This window comes from Taudactylus pleione, unplaced genomic scaffold, assembly GCF_031769625.1.
Source record: "Taudactylus pleione unplaced genomic scaffold, aTauple2 ptg000095l, whole genome shotgun sequence".
NCBI lineage: Eukaryota > Metazoa > Chordata > Amphibia > Anura > Myobatrachidae > Taudactylus > Taudactylus pleione.
In genome coordinates this window covers 6,772,718-6,795,296 of record NW_028284497.1, presented here as the reverse complement: position 1 = coordinate 6,795,296, position 22,579 = coordinate 6,772,718, and the positions used below count along the sequence as shown (strand labels likewise).

Sequence of the window (22,579 nt, the reverse complement as noted above, 5' to 3'; positions counted from 1 at the left end):
ACAAGCTCCGTGACTGGGCATTAGCCCACTGTGTGTATACAAGCTCCGTGACAGGGCATAAGCCCACTGTGTGCACGCAAGCTCCGTGACTGGGCATAAGGCCACTTTGTGTATACAAGCTCCGTGACAGGGGAAAAGCCCACTGTGTGTATACAAACTCCGTCAATGGGTATAAGCCCACTTCTGTGTATACAAGCTACATGACCTTACTGGGCATAGTCCACTGTCTGTATACAAGACTCGTGACAGGGCATAAGCCCACTTTGTGTATACAAGCTCCGTGACCTTACTGGGCAGAGCCCACTGTGTGTATACAAGCTCCGTCATTGGGCATAAGCCCACTGTGTGTATACAAGCTCCGTGACCTAACTGCGCATAGCCCACTGTGTGTATACAAGCCTCGTGACAGGGCATAAGCCCACTGTGTGTGCACAAGCTCCGTGACAGGGCATAAGCCCACTTTGTGTATACAAGCTTTGTGACTGGGCATAAGCCCACCGTGGGTATACAAGCTCCGTGACATTACTGGGCATAACCCACTGTGTGTATACAAGCTCCATGACAGGGCATAAGCCCACTGCATGTATACAAGCTCCGTGACCTTACTGGGCATAGCTCACTGTTTGTATCCAAGCTCCGTTACTGGGCATAAGCCCACTGTGTGTATACAAGCTCCGTGACTGAGCATAAACCCACTGTGGCTATAAAAGCTCCGTGACCTAACTGGGCATAGCCCACTGTGTGTATACAAGCTCCGTGACAGGGAATAAGCCCACTGTGTGTATACAACCTCCGTGACCTTACTGGGCATAGCCCACTGTGTGTATACAAGCTCAGTGATTGGGCTTAAGCCCACTGTGTGTATACAAGCTCTGTAACCTTACTGGGCATAGCCCACTGTGTGTATACAAGCTCCGTGACAGGGCATAAGCCCACTGTGTGTATACAAGCTTTGTGACTGGGCATAAGCCCACTGTGGGTATGCAAGGTCCGTGACCTTACTGGGCATAGCTTAATGTGTGTATACAAGCTCCATGACTGGGTATTAGCCCACTGTGTGTATCCAAGCTCCATGACAGGGCATAAGCCCACTGCATGTATACAAGCTCCGTGACCTTACTGGGCATAGCCCACTGTTTGTATTCAAGCTCCGTGACTGGATATAAACCCACTGTGTGTATACAAGCTCCGTGACTGGGCATAAGCCCACTGTGTGTATACAAGCTCTGTGACTGAACATAAGCCCACTTTGTGTATACAAGCTCCGTGACCTTACTGGGCATAGCCCACTGTGTGTATACAAGCTCCATGACTGGGTATTAGCCCACTGTGTATATGCAAGCTCCGTGACAGGGCATAAGCCCACTGTGTGTATACAAGCTCCGTTACTTTACTGGGCATAAGCACACTGTGTGTATACAAGCCTCGTGACAGGGCATAAGCCCACTGTGTGTGTACAAGCTCCTTGACAGGGCATAAGCCCACTTTGTGTATACAAGCTTTGTGACTGGGCATAAGCCCACTGTGGGTATACAAGCTCTGTGACCTTACTGGGCATAGCCCACTGTTTGTATCCAAGCTCCGTGACTGGGCATAAGCCCACTGTATGTATACAAGCTCAGTGACTGGGCATAAGCCCACTGTGTATATACAATCTCTGTGACCTCACTGCGCATAGCCCACTGTATGTATACAAGCTCCGTGACTGGGCATTAGCCCACTGTGTGTATACAAGCTCCGTGACAGGGCATAAGCCCACTGTGTGCACGCAAGCTCCGTGACTGGGCATAAGGCCACTTTGTGTATACAAGCTCCGTGACAGGGGAAAAGCCCACTGTGTGTATACAAACTCCGTCAATGGGTATAAGCCCACTTCTGTGTATACAAGCTACATGACCTTACTGGGCATAGTCCACTGTCTGTATACAAGACTCGAGACAGGGCATAAGCCCACTTTGTGTATACAAGCTCCGTGACCTTACTGGGCAGAGCCCACTGTGTGTATACAAGCTCCGTCATTGGGCATAAGCCCACTGTGTGTATACAAGCTCCGTGACCTAACTGCGCATAGCCCACTGTGTGTATACAAGCCTCGTGACAGGGCATAAGCCCACTGTGTGTGTACAAGCTCCGTGACAGGGCATAAGCCCACTTTGTGTATACAAGCTTTGTGACTGGGCATAAGCCCACCGTGGGTATACAACCTCCGTGACATTACTGGGCATAGCCCACTGTGTGTATACAAGCTCCATGACAGGGCATAAGCCCACTGCATGTATACAAGCTCCGTGACCTTACTGGGCATAGCTCACTGTTTGTATCCAAGCTCCGTTACTGGGCATAAGCCCACTGTGTGTATACAAGCTTTGTGACTGGGCATAAACCCACTGTGGCTATAAAAGCTCCGTGACCTTACTGGGCATAGCCCACTGTGTGTATACAAGCTCAGTGACTGGGCTTAAGCACACTGTGTGTATACAAGCTTTGTGACTGGGCATAAGCCCACTGTGGGTATGCAAGGTCCGTGACCTTACTGGGCATAGCTTACTGTGTGTATACAAGCTCCATGACTGGGTATTAGCCCACTGTGTGTATCCAAGCTCCATGACAGGGCATAAGCCCACTGCATGTATACAAGCTCCGTGACCTTACTGGGCATAGCCCACTGTTTGTATACAAGCTCCGTGACTGGATATAAACCCACTGTGTGTATACAAGCTCCGTGACTGGGCATAAGCCCACTGTGTGTATACAAACTCCGTGACTGAGCATAAGCCCACTTTGTGTATACAAGCTCCGTGACCTTACTGGGCATAGCCCACTGTGTGTATACAAGCTCCATGACTGGGTATTAGCCCACTGTGTATATGCAAGCTCCGTGACTGGGCATAAGCCCACTGTGTGTATACAAGCTCCGTGACTGAGCATAAGCCCACTGTGTGTATACAAGCTCCGTTACTTTACTGGGCATAAGCACACTGTGTGTATACAAGCTCTGTGTCTCCAGTTCACAGTGATAAATTAATATGGATCACGAAAATTAACCGAGAGGAGAACAGAAGCAGCAAGCAAATGCTAGCACTGCAGCTTCTGGAAGTCCATCACTATCATCTAAAGCTGATGCTTAAGGGCGTAGAGGCTTTAAAAAATTATTGAACCTGAATTTAAAAAAATCTAGATTTCACAAGGATAAAGACAAAAAAAATCTCTAAAGACTACTACTAGTGCAGAAAAGCAGAAAATTGGCAACATACCATTCACCACACGTAGTGTCAAGGAAAGACTCAGGTATTGCCCTTTATTTCTGAGTGGTGTTTCTGCAACTGTCAGTGAGGCATCTTTTGCCTCTCATGATAATAAAAGACCTTCTCAGTCTGACTGTAGAAGAAGTGTAAAAAAATTTAAAACCAATAAGGCAATAGATCAAAATGTGTTTTCAGAAATACAAATGTCAGAAATCCCTGAGGAGAGTCTAAGCGGGTCCACGAGTGGTATTGCAATGTGTAAGCTTGACCTTTCAGGGAAGCCACCCTCCACAGTTTCTGTTCCATCTGTAGTTGTGGGGATGAGCAGTATTGCCGAGGACATAGAAATTGAGGATGCCACCATGGAATTGCAAGAAGATGAGGGCAATATATGTGCAGCTGATGCTGGCACTAATGAGGATGTTGAGGATGAGGATATTGTTTTTATAAGTCAGGCACCAGTGGAAGCAGCTCTTGGCCAAGATAAGAAGGCCATTGCCATGCCTGGGCATAGAACCAACAAATCCACATCTTTTGTGTGGAATTATTTTTACCCAAACCCTAACAACGTTTATCAAGTCATTTGTAGCCGTTGTGGGACCACAGTTAGTAGAGGTAGGGACGTTAAGCATCTAGGAACCTCCACGCTATTACGTCATCTGCAGCGAGCGAATGACAGGTGTTTGATAACAGAAACTACTGCTAAAATAATAACAACAAGCAGTCCAGCATTAGCTAGATGCCTTCTCTCTACTAAATCCCAGCACCTGCAATCTCCGCCGACAACATCTTCATCCTCAATATCCTCAGGAATGATCAGTGGTAGTCCAGCATCCAATTTGTTAATGCTAAGTCACGGAGACTCCTCCACTTTCTAGGACACCTCAGAAGAAACTGAACTTTGAGCGCTATGCCTGCTGCTGGGGGTGGATCTTCATCCCAGAAGTGGACCAAGAAGACTACTAGTAGTAGTTTACCAAAAAAAGAATCTCTTGCAAGGGAAAGCAAGTATGACAGCTACCACCCTGTCGCACAGCGGATCACTGACACCATGACAGCTATGCTAGTGTTAGATCTGCGTCCAATATCCGCAATTAATGCAGTGGGATTTACACAGTTAATTGAGGTCCTGTGTCCCGTGTACCAAATTCCATCTCGGTTTCATTTTACCCAAAAAGCCATTCCTCGGCTGTACCAGGACGTTAAACAGAACCTAATTATTGGCCTGCAAAATGCTATTGTACCCACTGTCCACTTAAATACAGATATGTGGACAAGCGGTAGTGGACAAACTAAAGATTACATGACTGTGATGGCCCACTGGGTGGGTGATTCGCCTTCTGCAGCAACAGAAACAGTATCTAACAAACAACACCAGCTCATTCAGAGGCAGACAACTCTGTGCATCACCGGATTCAATAAGAGGCATACCGCTGACAACCTCTTAGAAAAAGAGATGTCATAGAATTATGGCTTACCCCACTTGGACTCTCCTCAGGATTTGTGATTTCTGACAACGCTACAAATATTATGAAAGCATTACAGCTGGATGACTTCCAACACATCCCCTGTTTTTGCTCACGCAATCAACTTAGTGGTGCAGGGTTTTTTAAAAAACGACAGGAGAGTGCAGGAGATGCTGTCTGTGGTGCGAAAAATTTCAGGACATTTTCGGCATTCAGCAACAGCATGCAGGAGATTGTAGCACCTGCAAGAGCAGTTTCATTTGCCCTGCCATCAACTGAAGCAAGTAGTGGTAACGAGGTTGAACTCCACCCTTTATATGCTTCAGCGGATAGAGGAGCAGCAAAAAGCCATCCATAGCTATACGACAAGCCATGACATTGTGAGAGGAGGAGGAATGTACCTTAGCCCAGCACAGTGGAAGAGTACTTTCTGTCTTGTACAAGGTGCTCAAACCATTTAAAGTTGCCACATGTGAAGTGAGTGCTGACACTGAGAGCTTGAGTAAGGTGATTCCCCTGATTAGGCTTTTGGAAAAGCAGCTGGAGAAATTGAAGGATGAGATTAAACAAAGTGATTCCGCAAAGTATGCCGGACTGATAGATCAAATACTTTGTTCGCTTTGCCAGGTGGCCAAGATCTTGATATCTGATCATTATATTTTAGCAACCATGCTTCATCATAGGTTTAAGTCATATGCTGTGTCTTTCTTACAACTGACCCAGATCTTAAAAGATCCAAAGCGCTCCTGGTGAGCAAGTTGGCAGCTGAAGTGACACATGGCACTACGATGACGTCTCCTCCATCAGTTTCTCCAGCAGCAGCCAGAAAAAAATTCACCTTTTCCAAAAGACCCAGTGGTGATGCAGATAAGTCAAGTCAACATTTTGATATCTGGTCGCATCTAATAGAATTGCCCAACACCAGTGACATCTCTACCGTAACTCCATCTAATATGATTACCATCCAAAGAATGGTGGAGGATTATTTTCAGGACACCATACAAGTAGACATGTCACAGAGTCCCTTCGAATACATGAAGAAAAATAAGGCAATTTGGAGACCCTTGTATAAACTGGCTTTGCATTACTTAAGCTGCCCACCCTCCAGTGTGTACTCGGAGAGAGTTTTCAGTACAGCTGGGAACCTTGTGAGCGAACAATGTTGGTGGCTACTTCCAGAAAATGTAGAAAATATTATTTTCATTAAAATTAACTGGAAATTTCACGAGGAAAACCTTTCCCGCCAATCACATCACAGTACAGATACTTCTGTAATGGTGGATTCCAGCGGGATGAATTAATATTGTGTGAGGAATCGGATGATGTACACACTGATGAGGATGAGGATGGCAATGATGGTGACATCTTGCCACTGTAGACCTGTTGCCTTTAGCCAATTGGTAGCTTTTTTTGTGGGGGCCCAAACAAACCAAGCACTTCAGCCACAAAGTGGCAGTCCCTGTCGCTGAAATGCTTGGTTTGTTAAAGTGTGCATGTCCTTTTTAATATCCAACAAAAGGGTGGGCGGGAAGGCCCAAGGACAATTCCATCTTGCACTACCTTCATTTCTGCCATTGCTGTGTGGCAATGTTTCATAGATGTGCTTTAAACTGTGGTGTCTGTGCCACTGCGCCGCTGCTCTGACACTTGGTTACCAGTCAGCTCACTGCAACCTTTGGCCAATAATGGTGAAAACTATAATTTAAGCTGTGAGATGGTCTAAATTGTCTGTAAATGACTGGAAATAATGTTATTGAGGTTAATAGCACACTAGGAAGAAAAAAAGCCCAATTAATGTGATTTTAGCTTTTTTTTTGTCAATTTTTGTAAAAAATCCAAATCCAAATCCAGTCACCGCAGTTTGGCAAATCCAGATCCAAAGCCGGACGACGAATTAGAACCAAATCCAAATCTGGCAAAAATGGTCCGGCGCACATGCCTAATTAGCATTAGTATTAGACTGTGGTTAGGGTTAGAGTTAGGCTGTGATTAGTATTGGTATTTTGCTGTGGTTAGGGTTAGAGTTAGGCTGCGATTAGTATTAAATAAACGTGTACCTTTCTCTAAAGGTCATAAAAGGTACGCTTCCATTTGTCTATTTTATATATTCTAATAAAATTTAAAAGATTTTATGCTATGGTGGCAATTCTCTTTCTTATCGTACATGCAACCACGTTAAAGAGAAGCCACCTCTAAGGAATATATACGAAAATTACTGGAGTAAAAGACATATGGTGACTTATATTTTTTGAGGATTTTGGATCTACATATTTTTACAGTTGGATATTTTAGCCACCTATATTTATCAGTGGATCTTTTCGAACAGTGACATTACCAGTGTTTCATCTTTATGGACTTCATTGTCATGGACATTGTTAATATTCTATAAGGGTTACTCCCATTTGGAGCTCATAGGAACATTTCTTGTTGTTTTGCCATAGTTGGGGTGATCTGCGATAATCACCATAGTTCCAGTGCTGCACCATTTAATTTGGATCGCATTTGTTTAAATCCCTCTTTTTGCGATTAGTATTAGGCTGTGGTTAGGGTTAGTTTTAGTATTAGGCTGTGGTTATGGTTAGAGTTAGGCTGCGTTTAATATTATTAGGCTGTATTAGGCTGTGGTTAGAGTTAGGCTGCAGTTAGCTTTAGTATTAGGCTGTGGTTATGGTTAGAGTTAGGCTGCGTTTAATATTATTAGGCTGTATTAGGCTGTGTTTAGAGTTAGGCTGCAGTTAGCTTTAGTATTAGGCTGTGGTTAGGGTTAGGCTGTGGTTAGTGTTAGATAGTATAGTCAACATTGCCACACACATGATGAACATGTCGACATTATGTTATTGTAGTGAATGTTGACATGGAAAATGTTGACTATTACACCCGTCTATGTTGACATGTTGACATTCTCATGCCGACATGCAGAATGTCGACATTATGAATGTCTAACTTTTATACCAAAGCCAATAGAAAGCAGCCAAACATTGCAAACGATGCTATAATTAGGAAAAATGCTCCACTACTTAATTCGTAAATTGCACAGAGAAAGTAAGATCACAGTAATTAAATTAGATCTATGGGGTAAGAGTATTAGAAGTGTCTCACTTACCAATTACATTGAGATTAATTTCATTGCTTTGAGAGGATATATTCACACCTTGCCTGCTGATGATACAGTTATAATTTCCAGAGTCACTTTTGGTAAGAGAAGGTATGATCAGTCTATTAATGGAGCTGGAACTGTCAGAGGTGACTTTTCCATCTTTGTAAAACATATACTCAGTGATCGTCACTAGGTTCTCACCAACACATCTCAGTGTTAGAGCTTCATCCGCAATGTACACAGTCTGCTCGGGTTCAAGTCGAAGAGTCGGTCTCGAATGAGGTTCTGAAAAGAAACAGTGAGTTTGTAAAATTTTCACTGCAGTACAGGCAAAATTCATCATATTATTTTCCACTGGACTTGTGCATTATATGGTCACATAGTCTTCGGTGACTTAATCTATCTTTATTAATGTCATCAAGTGTTCACATTCGCAGTGTCATGTTTTTCATGATTTTTTGTTTTAAAAACAATGAGGTTCTCTGGAGGATTTGATCCTGGTCCCTTTGAAACTGCAGTCTAGCATTCCTACCAGTTGAGCCACCTCAGTTGCTTTAGAATAAAGTGTTGTGGTTACTATTCTTGAACCTCTGCATGGCACAAGCTCTCCGCCCACTTCCTGGTCACAGCCAATCCCCTGCAGGCTGTGGGTATTTAAGACAGAAAGTCAGCTCACTCAGTGCTGGTTATATTGTTTGTTCTTGTGCCTTGACCTGCTGCCATTGCATACATTTTTGCTTTTGACTCAGACTGCTATCTTACGATTCTAACCTCTCCAAATCTGACCTTGGTCTTTTCCTGGACTTTTCTGTGCTGTGCCGCTCTTGGATTGTTAACCCGTTAACTCCCCTTGTGTTTAAACTTTGTGGAGAAATGGTGCAAAACTGGACTGGTGAGTCTGCAGAACTGTTGACTGGTTTAGGGGTTCATAGAAGCAAGTAGGTGTTCTTTTACAGCTAAGTATGTGTACAGAAGCCAGACGCAATAGAGGGCCAGCCATGGCTCATGAGGGAATGGCCATGCATTATGGGGAGCTTGACCTTCTAATATGCTGGACCACCCTCCATTCTGTTGTTGGCTATTGAATGATGTCCATATCATGTCAGGTGTAGGGGGCCCTGTTCACCGCTGATTAACTATGCAGTGCAGCTGTGAATGGGACTTTTCAGCTGTGAAAGGGACAATTTCCTGGCTGACCAGTACAGCACAGTCCTGATTGGAAAGGCAGGACAGCTCTCAAATCGGACCTGTTTTGCTTAAATCGGGACAGTTGTGCTTAATTCGGGATAGTTGGGAGGTGTGAGTCAGCGTAGTTAACTCCATCCAGCAATGGGTGTTTTGTGCAAGGGGCGCTCCACTGCAATAGCTGGCTGTCACTTACCAGAGTACAGGGCATAGGCAGTGTGGCAGTATTGATATTCAATGAAAAGATAGGTATACCACTTAAATGATAATGGACCAGATTCAGAGATAGTCGCAATACCAATGTTTACTCAGTTGAGTGATTGTCAGTGGTCTGCACATGCATCTGAGTTGCACTGCACATGTGCCAAGCTTCATTACCGGTGGCTACAGCAAGGATTTGGCCACAGTGTTATTGACAGTCAGGGACTGTTTGTGGGAGGTAATGGGGGAGAGGCAGCTCAAACGCAAGTGTGTCGCAGACTGAGATTGTGATCCCGAATGCAGATAATATGACTCTGGCATCTCAGTTCCGAGATCCATTCTGAGTAAACATAGGGTTACTCAGACCTTCGATAACGACTGATACTGTATCTTTGTACACAATTGCTTGGATTTGCGAAGCCTTCAGTGGCTGCAACATTTGCATCATTTTTATACAACTTCTGCGCAACTTAGGCCCAATGTCAACTAAATTTGGTTTAAAAAACAATGGATCCTGGAAACTCAGAGCCACCTGTGCACCAATTTGTGACACGTATTGATTGGGCAGAGCCACATCTTCTACTCATGACAAGTGCAGAAGAACTCTTGGAACTGTAGGGTTTGACATTTTGGGAACATTTGATCTGAGATGGAAATGCACTAAGTAAAAAATTCCTTTCCTTTCCTTCCCCTTCCCCTTCCCCTTCCCCTTCCCTCCTTCCCTCCTTCCCTCCTTCCTTCCCACACCTGAATTTAGTGGTTCTGAGACAAACCGAGACAGGGCTCAGGTCTTCACGCCATGTTTGGATATCAAAATGAGGCAAAATGTCATCTTCCGGGCATCGTATCTTGCGTGTATTGGATTGCATATTAAAGTCCCTTCCTCATGTTCGAGTGCCATTTCACACTGGAGACCAGAAGGTGAGGGTGTCGGTATTGGTGCACTTTTAAGGAAGGGGCACTGTGTACTGTGTGTCAGGACCTGGGAGATTTTTGGAACCAGGATGGAATCAGGAGTCGAGGCAGGAATGGACTTGTTAAACTGAAAGACAGCTGGTTTAATGGGAGTATTTGGGTTCATGGGACAAACAAATATATAAATACTGTAACAAAAGTCCAAGGGTGAACTGAGGATAAATGGCTGGCAGAGAAATAAAGTCCAATTGCTGTGGAACACTGAGAAACAAGTGTCTGATAATAAAACAAGTCCAATTGATCAAAAAAAAAGAAACAGGTGTCTGGTAATGAAACAAATCCAATTGATGTGAGGTAGAGAAACAGGTGCCTGCTAATGAACTGACAGAAAAACAAAGTCCAATAGAGGTATGCTGAGGATCAGAGGTCTGTAAACTGCGGTGGGTTCTGAGTGCGTGCGGCTGGTCAGTTACAAGCGGAGGGTGAGATGTGGGGTATAGCTGATAGGTGCAGGAATCCTGGGAACTTCCTGAAATGCTGACAGGAAGCAAGCAAGACTCTGATGAGACTGCAATATACCAAGGCTATGGAACGCAGAGAACTCTCACAGAGCAAGGCTGAGAACACGTTGTACTGGCAACTAAAGGGTGTGCTGAGCACCTTTAAGTACCATGGGAAGGTGCAAGATAGGCTCAGAGCCAGATTTAGACATCATGGGGCCCTAGGCAAGAAACCGGTTTGGGGCCCACCCTTTGTTAGGCTCTGTGGAAACCTTGTGGAAATCAAGGATTATATATATATATATATATGCCCCACAGCGGTGGGTGACAAGGGGAGGTAGAGGGTGCTGAGGGAGGCATAGGGTGACAAGGAGAGGGTGATGGGGAGAGGGTAACAGAGAAGCAGAGGGTGATGGAGAGATGGGTACAGGGAGACAGGGAGAGTGTGATGAAGCAGTGAGTGACAGAGAGAGTAAGGGTGACTGAGAATAGATGAAAGAAAGAGGGTGAGGGGCCGTGGGTGGCAAGGTCACAGCCAGGGGGCATACATGGACTCGAATCGCAGGCTGACTGGCACCAGCAGCACAAACCTGCAAGAGCAGCAGCCTGCACCGGAGACGAAGCACGCCGCTCGGAACCAGCTAAGCCTGCTCAGACCACGCAGCTCCCGGCCTGTAAAGCCCCCGCCCCTCAGATATCACCGGCCGTCCCACCACAGAGAGTATGAGGTAGGAGGAGGGGAGGAGAGAAGACTATAGGGGAGGAGTAGAGGCGTGCTGGACCGCCCTCTACTTCTTTGTTATGGCCAGCCGCTGTTAATGCTGCTGTGTGGCCACCTTTATTACAGCGGGCACGGCAACTGAGCTTGCCAGATGATCATGGCCGGATTTCGGGGGCCCGTCCGTGGGCCCCATGGGACCCGCAGGGACCTAGGCGGGCGACTAGTTTGTCAAGCGGTAAATCCGGCCCTGGATAGGCTGCTGAGAGTCTGAGAGTCACATGCAGAAGCTCCAACCTGGTAGGCCCATTCAGGTCACATGCCCAAAACCAAGATGGCAGCGCCCAGCAGCCTACAGCACGGAAAACCTGCCAGTCTTACCTGTACCAGCATGGCCTGTTTCCCCGGGACCTCCTCGCGCACCTCACACCAACCTCCAGGAACCAGCACCCCCACTGTTAAGACCACGCCAGAGCGCTTGCATAGGCAGAGTCCGCGAGCCAGCAGGTAAGGACGCTATGGTCATGACACTGTGGGCTGGCTGCAGAGTGTGAGTCACAAAAAAAGCCATAGGAGTGTACCACTGCAATGTGTTGTTTGTTACTAAAAAAAAACCTTACTGGGACTTTTTTTCTCTCTAAAAAAAAAGATTAGGAGCACAGGGGCTGATTCAGACCCGCTTGCGAGTGCTATGCGCTCGCAAGCGGGTCGATGTTTACCCCCTGCGCATTCACCACCTCCGGCGTGTGCATGCACGAGACCCGGCCAGCGATGGGCGAGGGAACGCCTTCCATTTGTGGGCGGCCCTACTGACATCACTAGTGATGTCAGTAGGTGGACTTCCTGCTCTATTAGAGCAGGAAGTCCACTGGGGCTTGCGATGGATGAGACCCTACCACAAGGGTCTCATCGCAAGCCCGATGGTGACCATCATGACCATCACCTGGCCGCTCGCAAAAGCGAGTGGCCAGGAGGCTGGCACAAAAAAAAATTGCCGTCCTGATTCAGAGCGGCAGCTGCACTGTAAAGGTACTTTACAGTGCCTTTACAGTGTTAATGGCACTGTAAAGGCACTGTGCACTGCTGCAGCACTGTGAGGCACAAAAACATAATAGGAGTGGACTGCAGCACTGTGGGCCTCATTCAGAGGCGGTCGTAGGATGTAAGCGGTCACTCAGAAACAGGGCGGCCGCTTGCATCCTGAACGGCCGCCTCCATGTCGGTCGTTAGGCTGTGGGTTAACACCCACAGCTCTAACAACCGCTAAGGGAGATGGTCGCGAGGGTCAAGACCATCGCGACCATCAGGGCTTACGACGAGACCCTAGGGTAGGGTCTCATCAACCTTAAGCCCCAGGGAGCTTCCTGCTGTGTTTCAGCAGGAAGCTCCCCACTGACATCACTGATGATGTCAGTGCGGCCGCCCACAAAACGGTAGGCGTTCGTAAAGAAACGCCTCCATTTTGGAAACCACCCCCCAGGCCCACCGACCAAACGGGGGCAGCTGTCGATCAACATCGTCAGCCGCCCCTTTGGTAACGAGCTCCGGAGCAACAGAGTGTCGCTCCGGGGCTTGCGCACGCGCAGTGCGGCCGCTGTGCATGCTCAGGCCAAACCATCGAGTCGGTTACGAGCGCATCGGTGCTCGCGACCAACTCTGAATGAGGTCCTGTGTTACTTAAAAAAACCTACTGTGGCACTTTTTTATAAAACAAAAAAAACTATGATACCCCTATACTAGGAGCACTGTGAGGCAGTTTGTTGTGTTCAGGCACTGTTAAATTTTCTTTATATAAAACTTGCATGTTAAAAAGTCTAACATCATTATTAGGGTGCCACCCCACTTATATTTGGGACATTATGAGATAGTTTGTTGTGTGTCCAGGGGCTTCAGGCTCTGTTAAAAATTTTTAATATAAATCTTGTGAGTTAAAAAATATAATTATTAGGGTGCCACCTGCAGGGCCGGTACTAGGGTGTTCTGCGCCCCCCAGGGGCGTTTCTAGAGAGGAGGGGGCCCATTTGAAGTCTCCGACATGGGCCCCCTCCTCTCTGTCCGGCGACTGGCCGTGCACTGAGGCTGTGCACGGCCAGCGCCAGAGTTATAGACTCTGGGCACTAGAGTGCACCCAGAGTCTATAGAGGATGCGCTGGTCACCGGGAAAATGGCCATGGCGGCCATTTTCCCTGTACTGCGCATGTGCAAACAACGGGAAAATGGCCACGGCTGCCATTTTCCAGTCGTTTTTACAGCGCCGACGTGGGACTCCGGAGAGGTAAGTAATTCTATGGGTGCAGGGTGTGCGGGGCCCCCCTGGACCCAGGGGCCCGTGTTCCCTGCACATCCTGCACCCATTATAGATACGCCCCTGCCCCCCCTCAAACTATAAATTTGTGCCCTTTCTCCCATACTCTATAAAGGGACATCGCTTGCCACAAGAAAGGGGCAATGCAACACAATAGTACCCCCCGTTCAAATTACGCCACACAGTAGCTCTATCTTATTCACCTTACACCACATGTAGTCCCCCTGATTCTTACTACACCACATAGTAGTGCCCTTATTCGCATTACATCACATATTAGTACCCCTTATGCCACACAGTAGTGCCCCTGATTCACATTACACCACATAGCAGTGCCCTTATTCGCATTACATTACATTTTAGTACCCTTTACGCTACACAGTAGTGCCCCTTATACACATAATGCCCAGTGTAATGCCCCTTATACACATAATGCCCAAAGTAATGCCCCTTATACACATAATGTCCACAGTAGTAGTGTCCCTTACACTTAATGTCCAAAGTATTGCTCTTTATACACATTATGCCCATGGTAGCAGTGCCCCTTACACCTGATGTCCAAAGTAATGTCCCTTATACACATACTGCCAAACATAATGCCCCTTATACACCTGATCACCTAAGTAATGCCCTTTACAGACATAAGCAGGCGCGTATTTACCCATTGGCCAGGATGGCACTCGCCACGGATGCCGGCCAAATGGGGGTGCTGTCCGGCAGTGCCACCAGCAGCCAATGGGTGGAATACTCCAAGGGCTTGAACTAGCCCCACTAGTCCCCTGGGCCCCACAAGTCTAGGGCAGACCACAGTGAGAGCGATCTGCTCTACACAGTAACAAACAGACAGTCGCCAGCGGCGGCTGTGTGTTTGTTATAGCAGCCAGCCACAATGAGAGTCACTGTCATTGGCTGCTGCGTCCACGGAGGGAGCCGGCTGTATGTGTGTGTTTTTTTTCTGGCACAGCACAGGGGGGGGGAGTGTGGCTACTAGGGGGGCACAGAATAGTGGGTGGCTGCTACTCAGGGCACTTTATGGGGGAGTGGATGCTACTGGGGGCACTGTATACGTGGGGCCGCTACTGGGGCACATTATGGGGGGGATGGCCACTACTTGGGACACGTTATGGGGGGGATGGCTGCTACTGATGGTACTGTATAGGTGGGCTGCTACTGGGTGCATGTTATGGGGGGATGGCCACTACTGGGGGCACTGTATAGGGGGGACTACTACTGTGGGCACTGCATAGGGGGACTACTACTGGGGGCACTTCCTGAAATTATGTGGGGGGGGTGCCAGTCCATTACCTTGCCAGGGGTGCTCGGATCTCTAGATACACCCCTGCACATAAGTCACTCCAGCTCCACCCTGTGCCACTCTGGTTTCCCAATATCACTACAGCCCCCCGTCCCATGTATAACTCCAGCTTCCCCATGTCACAAAGTCCAGGTACCTCCCCCATTACACCCATAACACTTACCACACTGGCTGCATGCTACCTGTCTGTAAGGTCTCTTTCATGCTGAGAGAAAGGGACGGTCTGCAAGCTACTTGCCACTATACAAGTGTATTCAACAGTGGCAAATTGTTTGCAGATGGTCACTTGCTCTCAGTGTGAGCTCACGCAGACAGAGAGATATCAGATTACATTGCAGGGATAGAAGCTGCAGCTGGTAACAAAATCTCTGCAGGCACCCGGCAAATGGAGAAGACAGTGCTGGTGCCTCTCCAGCCCGGCGCTTCCTTGCATTGCAGAGCCTGCTAAGCACATCGCGCTGGCCCTGGCCACTCAACTTATACTAGGGGAGCTGTGAGACAGTTTGTTGTGTGTTCAGGGCCTTCAGGCACTGTTAAAAAATGTTAATATAACATTTATGCGTTAAAAAATATAATGTCAATATTAGGGTGCCACCCAGCTTATAATAAGGGAGCTTTGAGCAAGATTTCCATTTCTAAAAACCCACACTTTAGTATATATACCCTAAGTCTACATATGTCACTTTAATCAGGCAAATCAGTTCACCAAAACAAAACTAAGGCTGAAAAAACTGTGGGGTATATTTACTAAATAGAAACTTTTTAGAAGTAGAGATGTTGCCCATAGCAACCAATCAGATTCTACTTAACATTTATCTAGAACCTTCTAGAAGATAATAGTTAGAATCTGATTGGTTGCTTGGGGCAACATCTCCACTTCTGAAACTCTCACTTTAGTAAATATACCCCTGTGTGTTCACAATTACTGAGAAAAATCTTAGTGTGTCCACAAGTGCATTCTGTGAGTCTGATATTTCTGAGACTGTACTCTTAGAAAAACCTCCTTTCACCATTTTAGCACCCTCTGCAAAATTGGGGATGAGAAACACAAGTAAAGATAGTAACTTAGAGATTGAGGATGCTGCTGTGGAAGTGCAACAGGATGAGGGGGATAATTGTGTACCTGACACTGATGAGGATGTTGATGATGAGGTTGTTGTTTGTGTGTTTGTGTCAAAGTAAGTCAGCCACCAGTGACAGCAGTTCTTGCCCATGATAAAAAGAAAGCCATTATCACACCTGGCCAATAGACCAAGAGAGCTACCTCTTTTGTGTGGAATTATTTTTGCCTAAATCCTGACAACATTTCTCAATCCATCTGTAAGATTTGTGAAGCCTAAGTAAGTAGATGTACAGTAGGGATAGACATTAACCATCTAGAAACCTCCCTGTTATGTCATTTGCAGTGATTTCAGGCAAAGTTTTTGGAAAAAGCTGAAAAATCTGGTAAAGTAATAGCCAACAGTCCAGCATCAGCTAGATGCAATCTCTACCTCCAAAACCTTCAGCAACAATCTCCTCATTAATGATCTGAGGTAGCTCTCCTGCATCAATTTAGCGAAAGCTTACTGATCCCTCCCCTATCCAAGATTCCCCAGAAGAATCCTTGCAGACTAAGGCTGCTGCTGCTGGGGGTGAATCTTCATCCCAGAAGGGGACCAAGAAGACTAGTAGTTTCAAACAACAAATGACTGTGAAACAATCCTTTGCAAGTGGAAGCAAGTATGAAAGCAGCCATCCAGTTGGACTTCGGATCAATATCCACCATCAATACATATGGTTTTAGACAGTTAATTGAGGTCCTGTGTCCTCGCTACCAAATTCCATTTTGATTTTAAAAGGACAGTAATTCCTCGCCTGTACCGGGACATTAAAAAAACCTACTTCTTGGCCTAGAAAATGCCATTATCCACTTAAACGCAGATATGTGGACAAGTGGTACTGGTCAAACAAAGATTACATGACTGTGACAGCCCACTGGGTGAGAGTATCACCATCTACCACACAATGCCAGCTCATTCACAGAAAGGCTACTCTCTGTATCACTAGTTTCACTAAGAGGCATACCGCTGTCAAACTGTTAGAAAAATGCATGTAACATTGTGAGAGCATTACAACTGGGTGAATTTAACACAAAGTTGGTGGTTCAAAATTAAAAAAAAAAATTAAAAAGGCATGTAATAGATGCCTTCTATGGCCAGAAAAAAATCTGGACACACAGCAACCACATGTAGAAAATTGCAGCAGCTGCAAGAACAGTTCAATTTGCCATGTCACCACTTGAAGCAAGAGGTAGTGACCATGTGGAATTCCACCCTGTATATGCTTCAGCAAATAGATTGTCAGAAAAAAGCAATCCAAACCTACACAGCAAGTCAAAACATAGGGAGAGGAGGGGGAATTTACCTTAGTCCAGCATACTGGAGAATAGTCTCTGTTTAAAGCAAGCTAATGAAACCATTTGAAGTAGTAACTAATAAGGTGAGATCAGACACTACCAGTTTGAGTCAAGTGATTCCCTTAATAAAACTACAGTACTGGAAAAGCTGCTAGAGAAACTGAAGGAGTAGATGAAACAAAATGATTCCGCTAAGTATGTTGGACTTCTAGATCAACTTCTTTATTCACTTTGCCAGGACCAAAGGGTCATTAAGATCTTGCAATTGGATCACTACATTTTAGCTACCATGCTTTTAAGTTGTACACAACATCTTTCTTTCTAACTGACACAGATCTTAAAAGAGAGCTAGTAAGTTGTCAGCTCAAATGGCAAATGCCACAACAATGTCTCCTGCTTTTGTTTATTCTGCAAATGCTAATGCTAGGAAAAATCTGACCTTTTTCAATAGAACCACTGGAGGTGTGATGATGAGTCAACTCAGCGCACCAATGGAAAACGCTATTTTGATATCTGGCCAGGCTTAAAAGAGTTGCCTACAATTATTGACACATCTAACATGATTCAATCTGATACACTAAGCATCAATAGGATGGGAGAGGATTATTTTAATGACACATGTACAACTTAGCATGTCACACAGTTCCTTTGATTGCTGGGAGGAAGAAGGGATTCAGTATGATCGACCGCATGGCCGGCGGTTCAAATCCCGACAGCGGCATCCCGGCAGCAGTGAAAATCCTGATCGTCCCAAGGTAAGTATTTCTTACCCTATTCTACCCCCTAACCCTCTCTTAGAAGTGCCGAACCCTAATCCACCCTCTAAGTACCTAAACCTAACACCCCCTTCCCCGCCGCCTTAACCTAAGTCCCCCAGGGGGGTGCCTAACCCTTACCTCCCCCCGTGGGTACCTAACCCTAACCCTCCCTTCCACTAGCCTTACCCTAAACTCCTAGGGGGGTGCCTAACCCTAAGTCCCCCCGGGAACCCTAAACCTAACCCTCCCCCCCTTGGCTGTCCCCGCCCGGAGCCCAGCTTACCTTCAATCAGTAAGCTGGGTGTCGGGCTCCTGGCGTAGGTAAAATGACAGGCGTCGGGATTTCGACACCTGTCATTTAACCCCTTACCAGGATTAGTCAGTCGGGAAGGCGACAGTCGGGATTCCGTCCATCGGCTTCCTGACTACTTCCCGAAAGCAGAGAGGGCAATTCGGAGCCACTTGTACAAACTAACTTTGATGTACTTAAGCGGCCCACCCACCTATGTGTACTTGGAAAGAGTGTTTAGCACATCTGGGAACCTTGTGAGTGATCGGTGTAGGAGGCTACTTCCTTAAAATGTGGAAAATTTCATGTTCATAAAAATAAATTACAAATTATATGAGGAAGACCTTTTCTGCCAATTGCAACAAAGTACAGAGACTTCTGTAATGGTGGATTTCAGTGGGGATGAGCTAATATTGTATGATGATATTAACACTGATGAGTGTGAGGAAAACAATGATGATAATGATATCTTCCCTGTGTAGAAATGATTAACAAAACTGTTAGCCATCTTAAGCCCATTGGTAGTTTTTTTTGAGGGCCCAAACAAACCAAACATTTCAACCAAAAAAGTGGCAGTCCCTGTCATTGAACTGCTTTGTTTATTAAACTGTGCATGTCCTTTTTATCATACAACATAAGAGTGGGCGGAAGGGACCAAATTGGGACACTTTTCTTTTGATTTACTGGCTGTTTGGGGGCATTGGTGATGGTCTTTTATGCAAAAACATAAATTTTTATTGGTTATTGCTCTAACACAAAATATAAAAAAATTAACAGAATTATGGAACATATTTAGTATTATTTGTTAATATGAACAACAAAATACATGCATCGATTTACATTTTTTAATTAATTAATCAATCGATCATTCTTTTCTCCTGCATCCCTCTATATACACCACCTCCATTTCCCTGTACTGCCCTCAGGCCTCTGGGATCCTTCCCCCTCATACTCAGACTTTCCAGTGAACCTCATAATTGTGCTGCCTAGGCCGGGGGTGCCCTGGAGAGGGGGACCCCTTTATTGGGGGGTCCCCAACTCCCCAGGATCCCTGGCCTGGGCTAACTAGCGGTTAGGACTGATGCTGTGGCTGGGGGGCCTGGTGAAAGGGCTCCCCTGGCTGTGGCATCAGCCCCCGCTGGTTTAATTATAGGGGGACCCTTACGCATTTTTTTCCCCCTATAATTAAAACCAGGGCTGGCCCTGCAGCCTGGTGCTGGTACCTAATTTACGGTGGAACCCTACACGTTTTGTTCCCCATAATTTTAGGTATCAGGACAGGCTGGCAAGACCTCACATCATTTGTTTTTAATTAACCCTTACAACACACGTTCCATTCAGAAACATACACAAATCATACTGATTTGTGTATGTTGAATGACAACTCACAGCTCAGGAGGTGGTGCATTGAAAACTTCTATTGAGTCCCCAATTTGAGTGTAAAACTGGCGACTTTAACAAACGAATAATGGTAAATTCCCGATTTGTATGAAATAAGTGAAAAGTACTTCCGAATTGAGCCAATGGAGATATCATTTCTATTATTCAAAACGGTCTAATTTTCAGCATTAAACCACCCGATTTCAAGCTGAAAAAATTAAGAAATCATCCAACTTTAATGATAGTAAATTCCTGATTTGCAAAAAAGTTATATTATCGCCAAATGCAAATCGGGACCAACTATGTTGATAAATTTACCCCTATGTGTCTATTTGTTCTGCCAGCTTTGTGGGCAGTACTTTGCGGGAGGTTTGTTCAGCACTGCAAATGACTTTTACCATCAGCTCCTGGTGCTATTGGACATACGTACCTTACCAGAGTTACCCCTTGTACGGGACTGCCTATACAAGCAGTAGCCTACAGGGCTGTCATGAGCTGACTAAAGTACTGCCCGCAAAGCTGCCAGAACAAATAGACACATAGGGGGTCATTCAGACCCGTTCGCTCGCAAAGGACGCTTGCAAACGGGTCGATGTTGCCCCACTGCGCATGCGCACGATGAAGGGAGCTCCGTCGTGCACATGCGCGAGACCCGGACTGCAACAGCCAAGCTGTCGCTCCGGGTCTCGCACCAAAGGGGGCGTGCTGTCGATGTTGATTGACAGCACGCCCCCTTTGGTGGGCGTGCCGGCCAGATGGAGGCGTTCCCATGGGAACGCCTACCGTCTGAAGCCGGCCCCACTGACATCACTAGTGATGTCAGTGGGAGTGATTTTGGCTCTGATAGAGCCAAAATCACTCCAGGGCTTGCGGCAGCGAGACCCTACTGCAGGGTCTCCGTCGCGAGCCCGATGGTCGCGATGGTCTTGACCATCGCGACCATCATCGTGGACGCTCGCTATAGCTGTGGGTGGTCACCCACAGCTATACGAGCGTCCAGGAGGACGCTCCATTTTCATGGAGGAGGGCCCTGATTCAGAGCGAGCGCTCTGGTCAGAGCGTCCGGCTCTGAATCAGGCCCATAGTGTCACTTACACGCAGCGCTACCGCAGCTTAGCTTTGAGCCGCTGCAGTCTTTGGAGCCCTGCGTGTGGAGGATTGGATATATGCAGTCTGCCTGTGACTGGGTGAGATTCCTAATGTGGACAGACAGTTTGAGAATTTATCCATTAAGGGTTTTGATGTGGAGTTTATGGGTCACTGAATTACAGCTGTTTTATGCATTTTTTCCAAAGCATATTGTTTTATATACATTTTCTGATCGTATAAATTGCTGCTATATCAATGATATTATATTACTTTTTTAATATATTATAAATCATCTTATTATAAACTTGGTGTCTTGATATTTTTTCTGCCACATCCAATATATTTGGTCCGGAATATACAGTATATTTATATATTAGCACAAAACTTTTATTTTTCTTGTACTTGTAGTGACTATTATTAGTCATATTGAACTTAGACAGGCTTATTTGTTTTACTGCTATACATTAATAATTTTATTTATATTACCTTTTTTATTAGCGCCTCCTAATTTTTCTTGTTTTTGCAAATTCACCATGACATTTAGGACATTTCATAATAGATTAGATTTGGTTCCTCTTAGAACCAAAAGAGGAAGACGTATTAGAATACTCAGACCTCTTACTGATCTTAAAATGTGTCAGCCTGAAGCATTACTTATCCTTATAAACCACACACGTATCAAGTGACACGTCCGGCGAAACAAACCAAAAGGAGTTAAAGGACAAGAACAAACAGGAACTGCACAAAACGAAACAACCAGTCTTGGTACTTGCTGGCCTCATTTACAAACAGCAAATCTGCAAAGAAATAATGCTAAATCCTCTTAGGCGACGTGCTGGGTGTGAGCAGGGGCGCCGAGAGGGGAGGGGAGTGGGTACAGATTACCCGGGCCCGTGCTTCCTGAGGGGCCCGGCGGGGGCCTGGGTTCGGCGCCGCTCCCCCCTACCTTCTCTCTCTCTCAGCAGCCCAGCACATAGCGTGTGCTGAGCTGCAGTGGGAGACTGCTCGTGGCTGCTGAGCAGCAGCCACAGCAGTCTCCTTTGCCTGTGGGGGGGTGAGCGATCACACTAATCGCGCCCCCATGGCTTTGCGCCGGGCTGAGGGGCTTACAGTGCCCCCCTCCCCGGCGTGCAGCACTGCAAAACTTTTTTTTTTTTGCTCGAGGGGGTGTGGCCACACGTCCCGCGATTAGGCCACGACCCCTCTGTACCTGGGCCCGTCGGGGCTCTCTACGGCCCTGGGTGTGAGAAGCGAGAAAGCAGAGTGTGCAGAGGAGGAGGTATTTGCACCAGTAACTAAGAAGAGTTACAGAGTAGGTGTGCCCATGCACAGAGAATTACATACATTTCATTTAAGCTTTCAGAGCAAGACTATTAAGCTGATATAAAGTCCCCACTAGAAATCAAGTAGGTGATGACCACAACAGGTAGCCTCAGGGTCGGCGCTACCCTTAGGCAAACCTATGTGGGCACCTAAAACACTTAGGGCCTGATTCAGACCCACTCGCGAGCGGCTGTCCGCTCGCAAGTGGGTCGATGGTCTGCACTGAGCATGCGCACGACGGAGGGAGCTCCGTCGTGCGCATGCGCCAGACACGACGAGCGAAGAACTTTCCTTCGCTCGTTGTGTCCGATCAAAGGGGGCGTGCTGTCAATGTTGATTGACAGCACGCCCCCTTTGGTGGGCGTGCCGGGGGCGTGCCTCCCTGACGGGGGCGT

General features: G+C 46.5%; 1 protein-coding gene across 1 annotated transcript in view; it reads right to left on the bottom strand.

Annotated features, from left to right (window-relative positions):
* LOC148526547 (immunoglobulin superfamily member 1-like) overlaps positions 1–22,579 on the bottom strand; it is an 81,502-nt gene that overhangs the window by 50,761 nt on the left and 8,162 nt on the right. Inside the window, exon 4 of the mRNA XM_088470218.1 lies at positions 7,815–8,093. Within this exon, the coding sequence (XP_088326344.1) occupies positions 7,815–8,093 (279 nt within the window). The remainder of the gene's footprint in view (positions 1–7,814; positions 8,094–22,579) is intronic.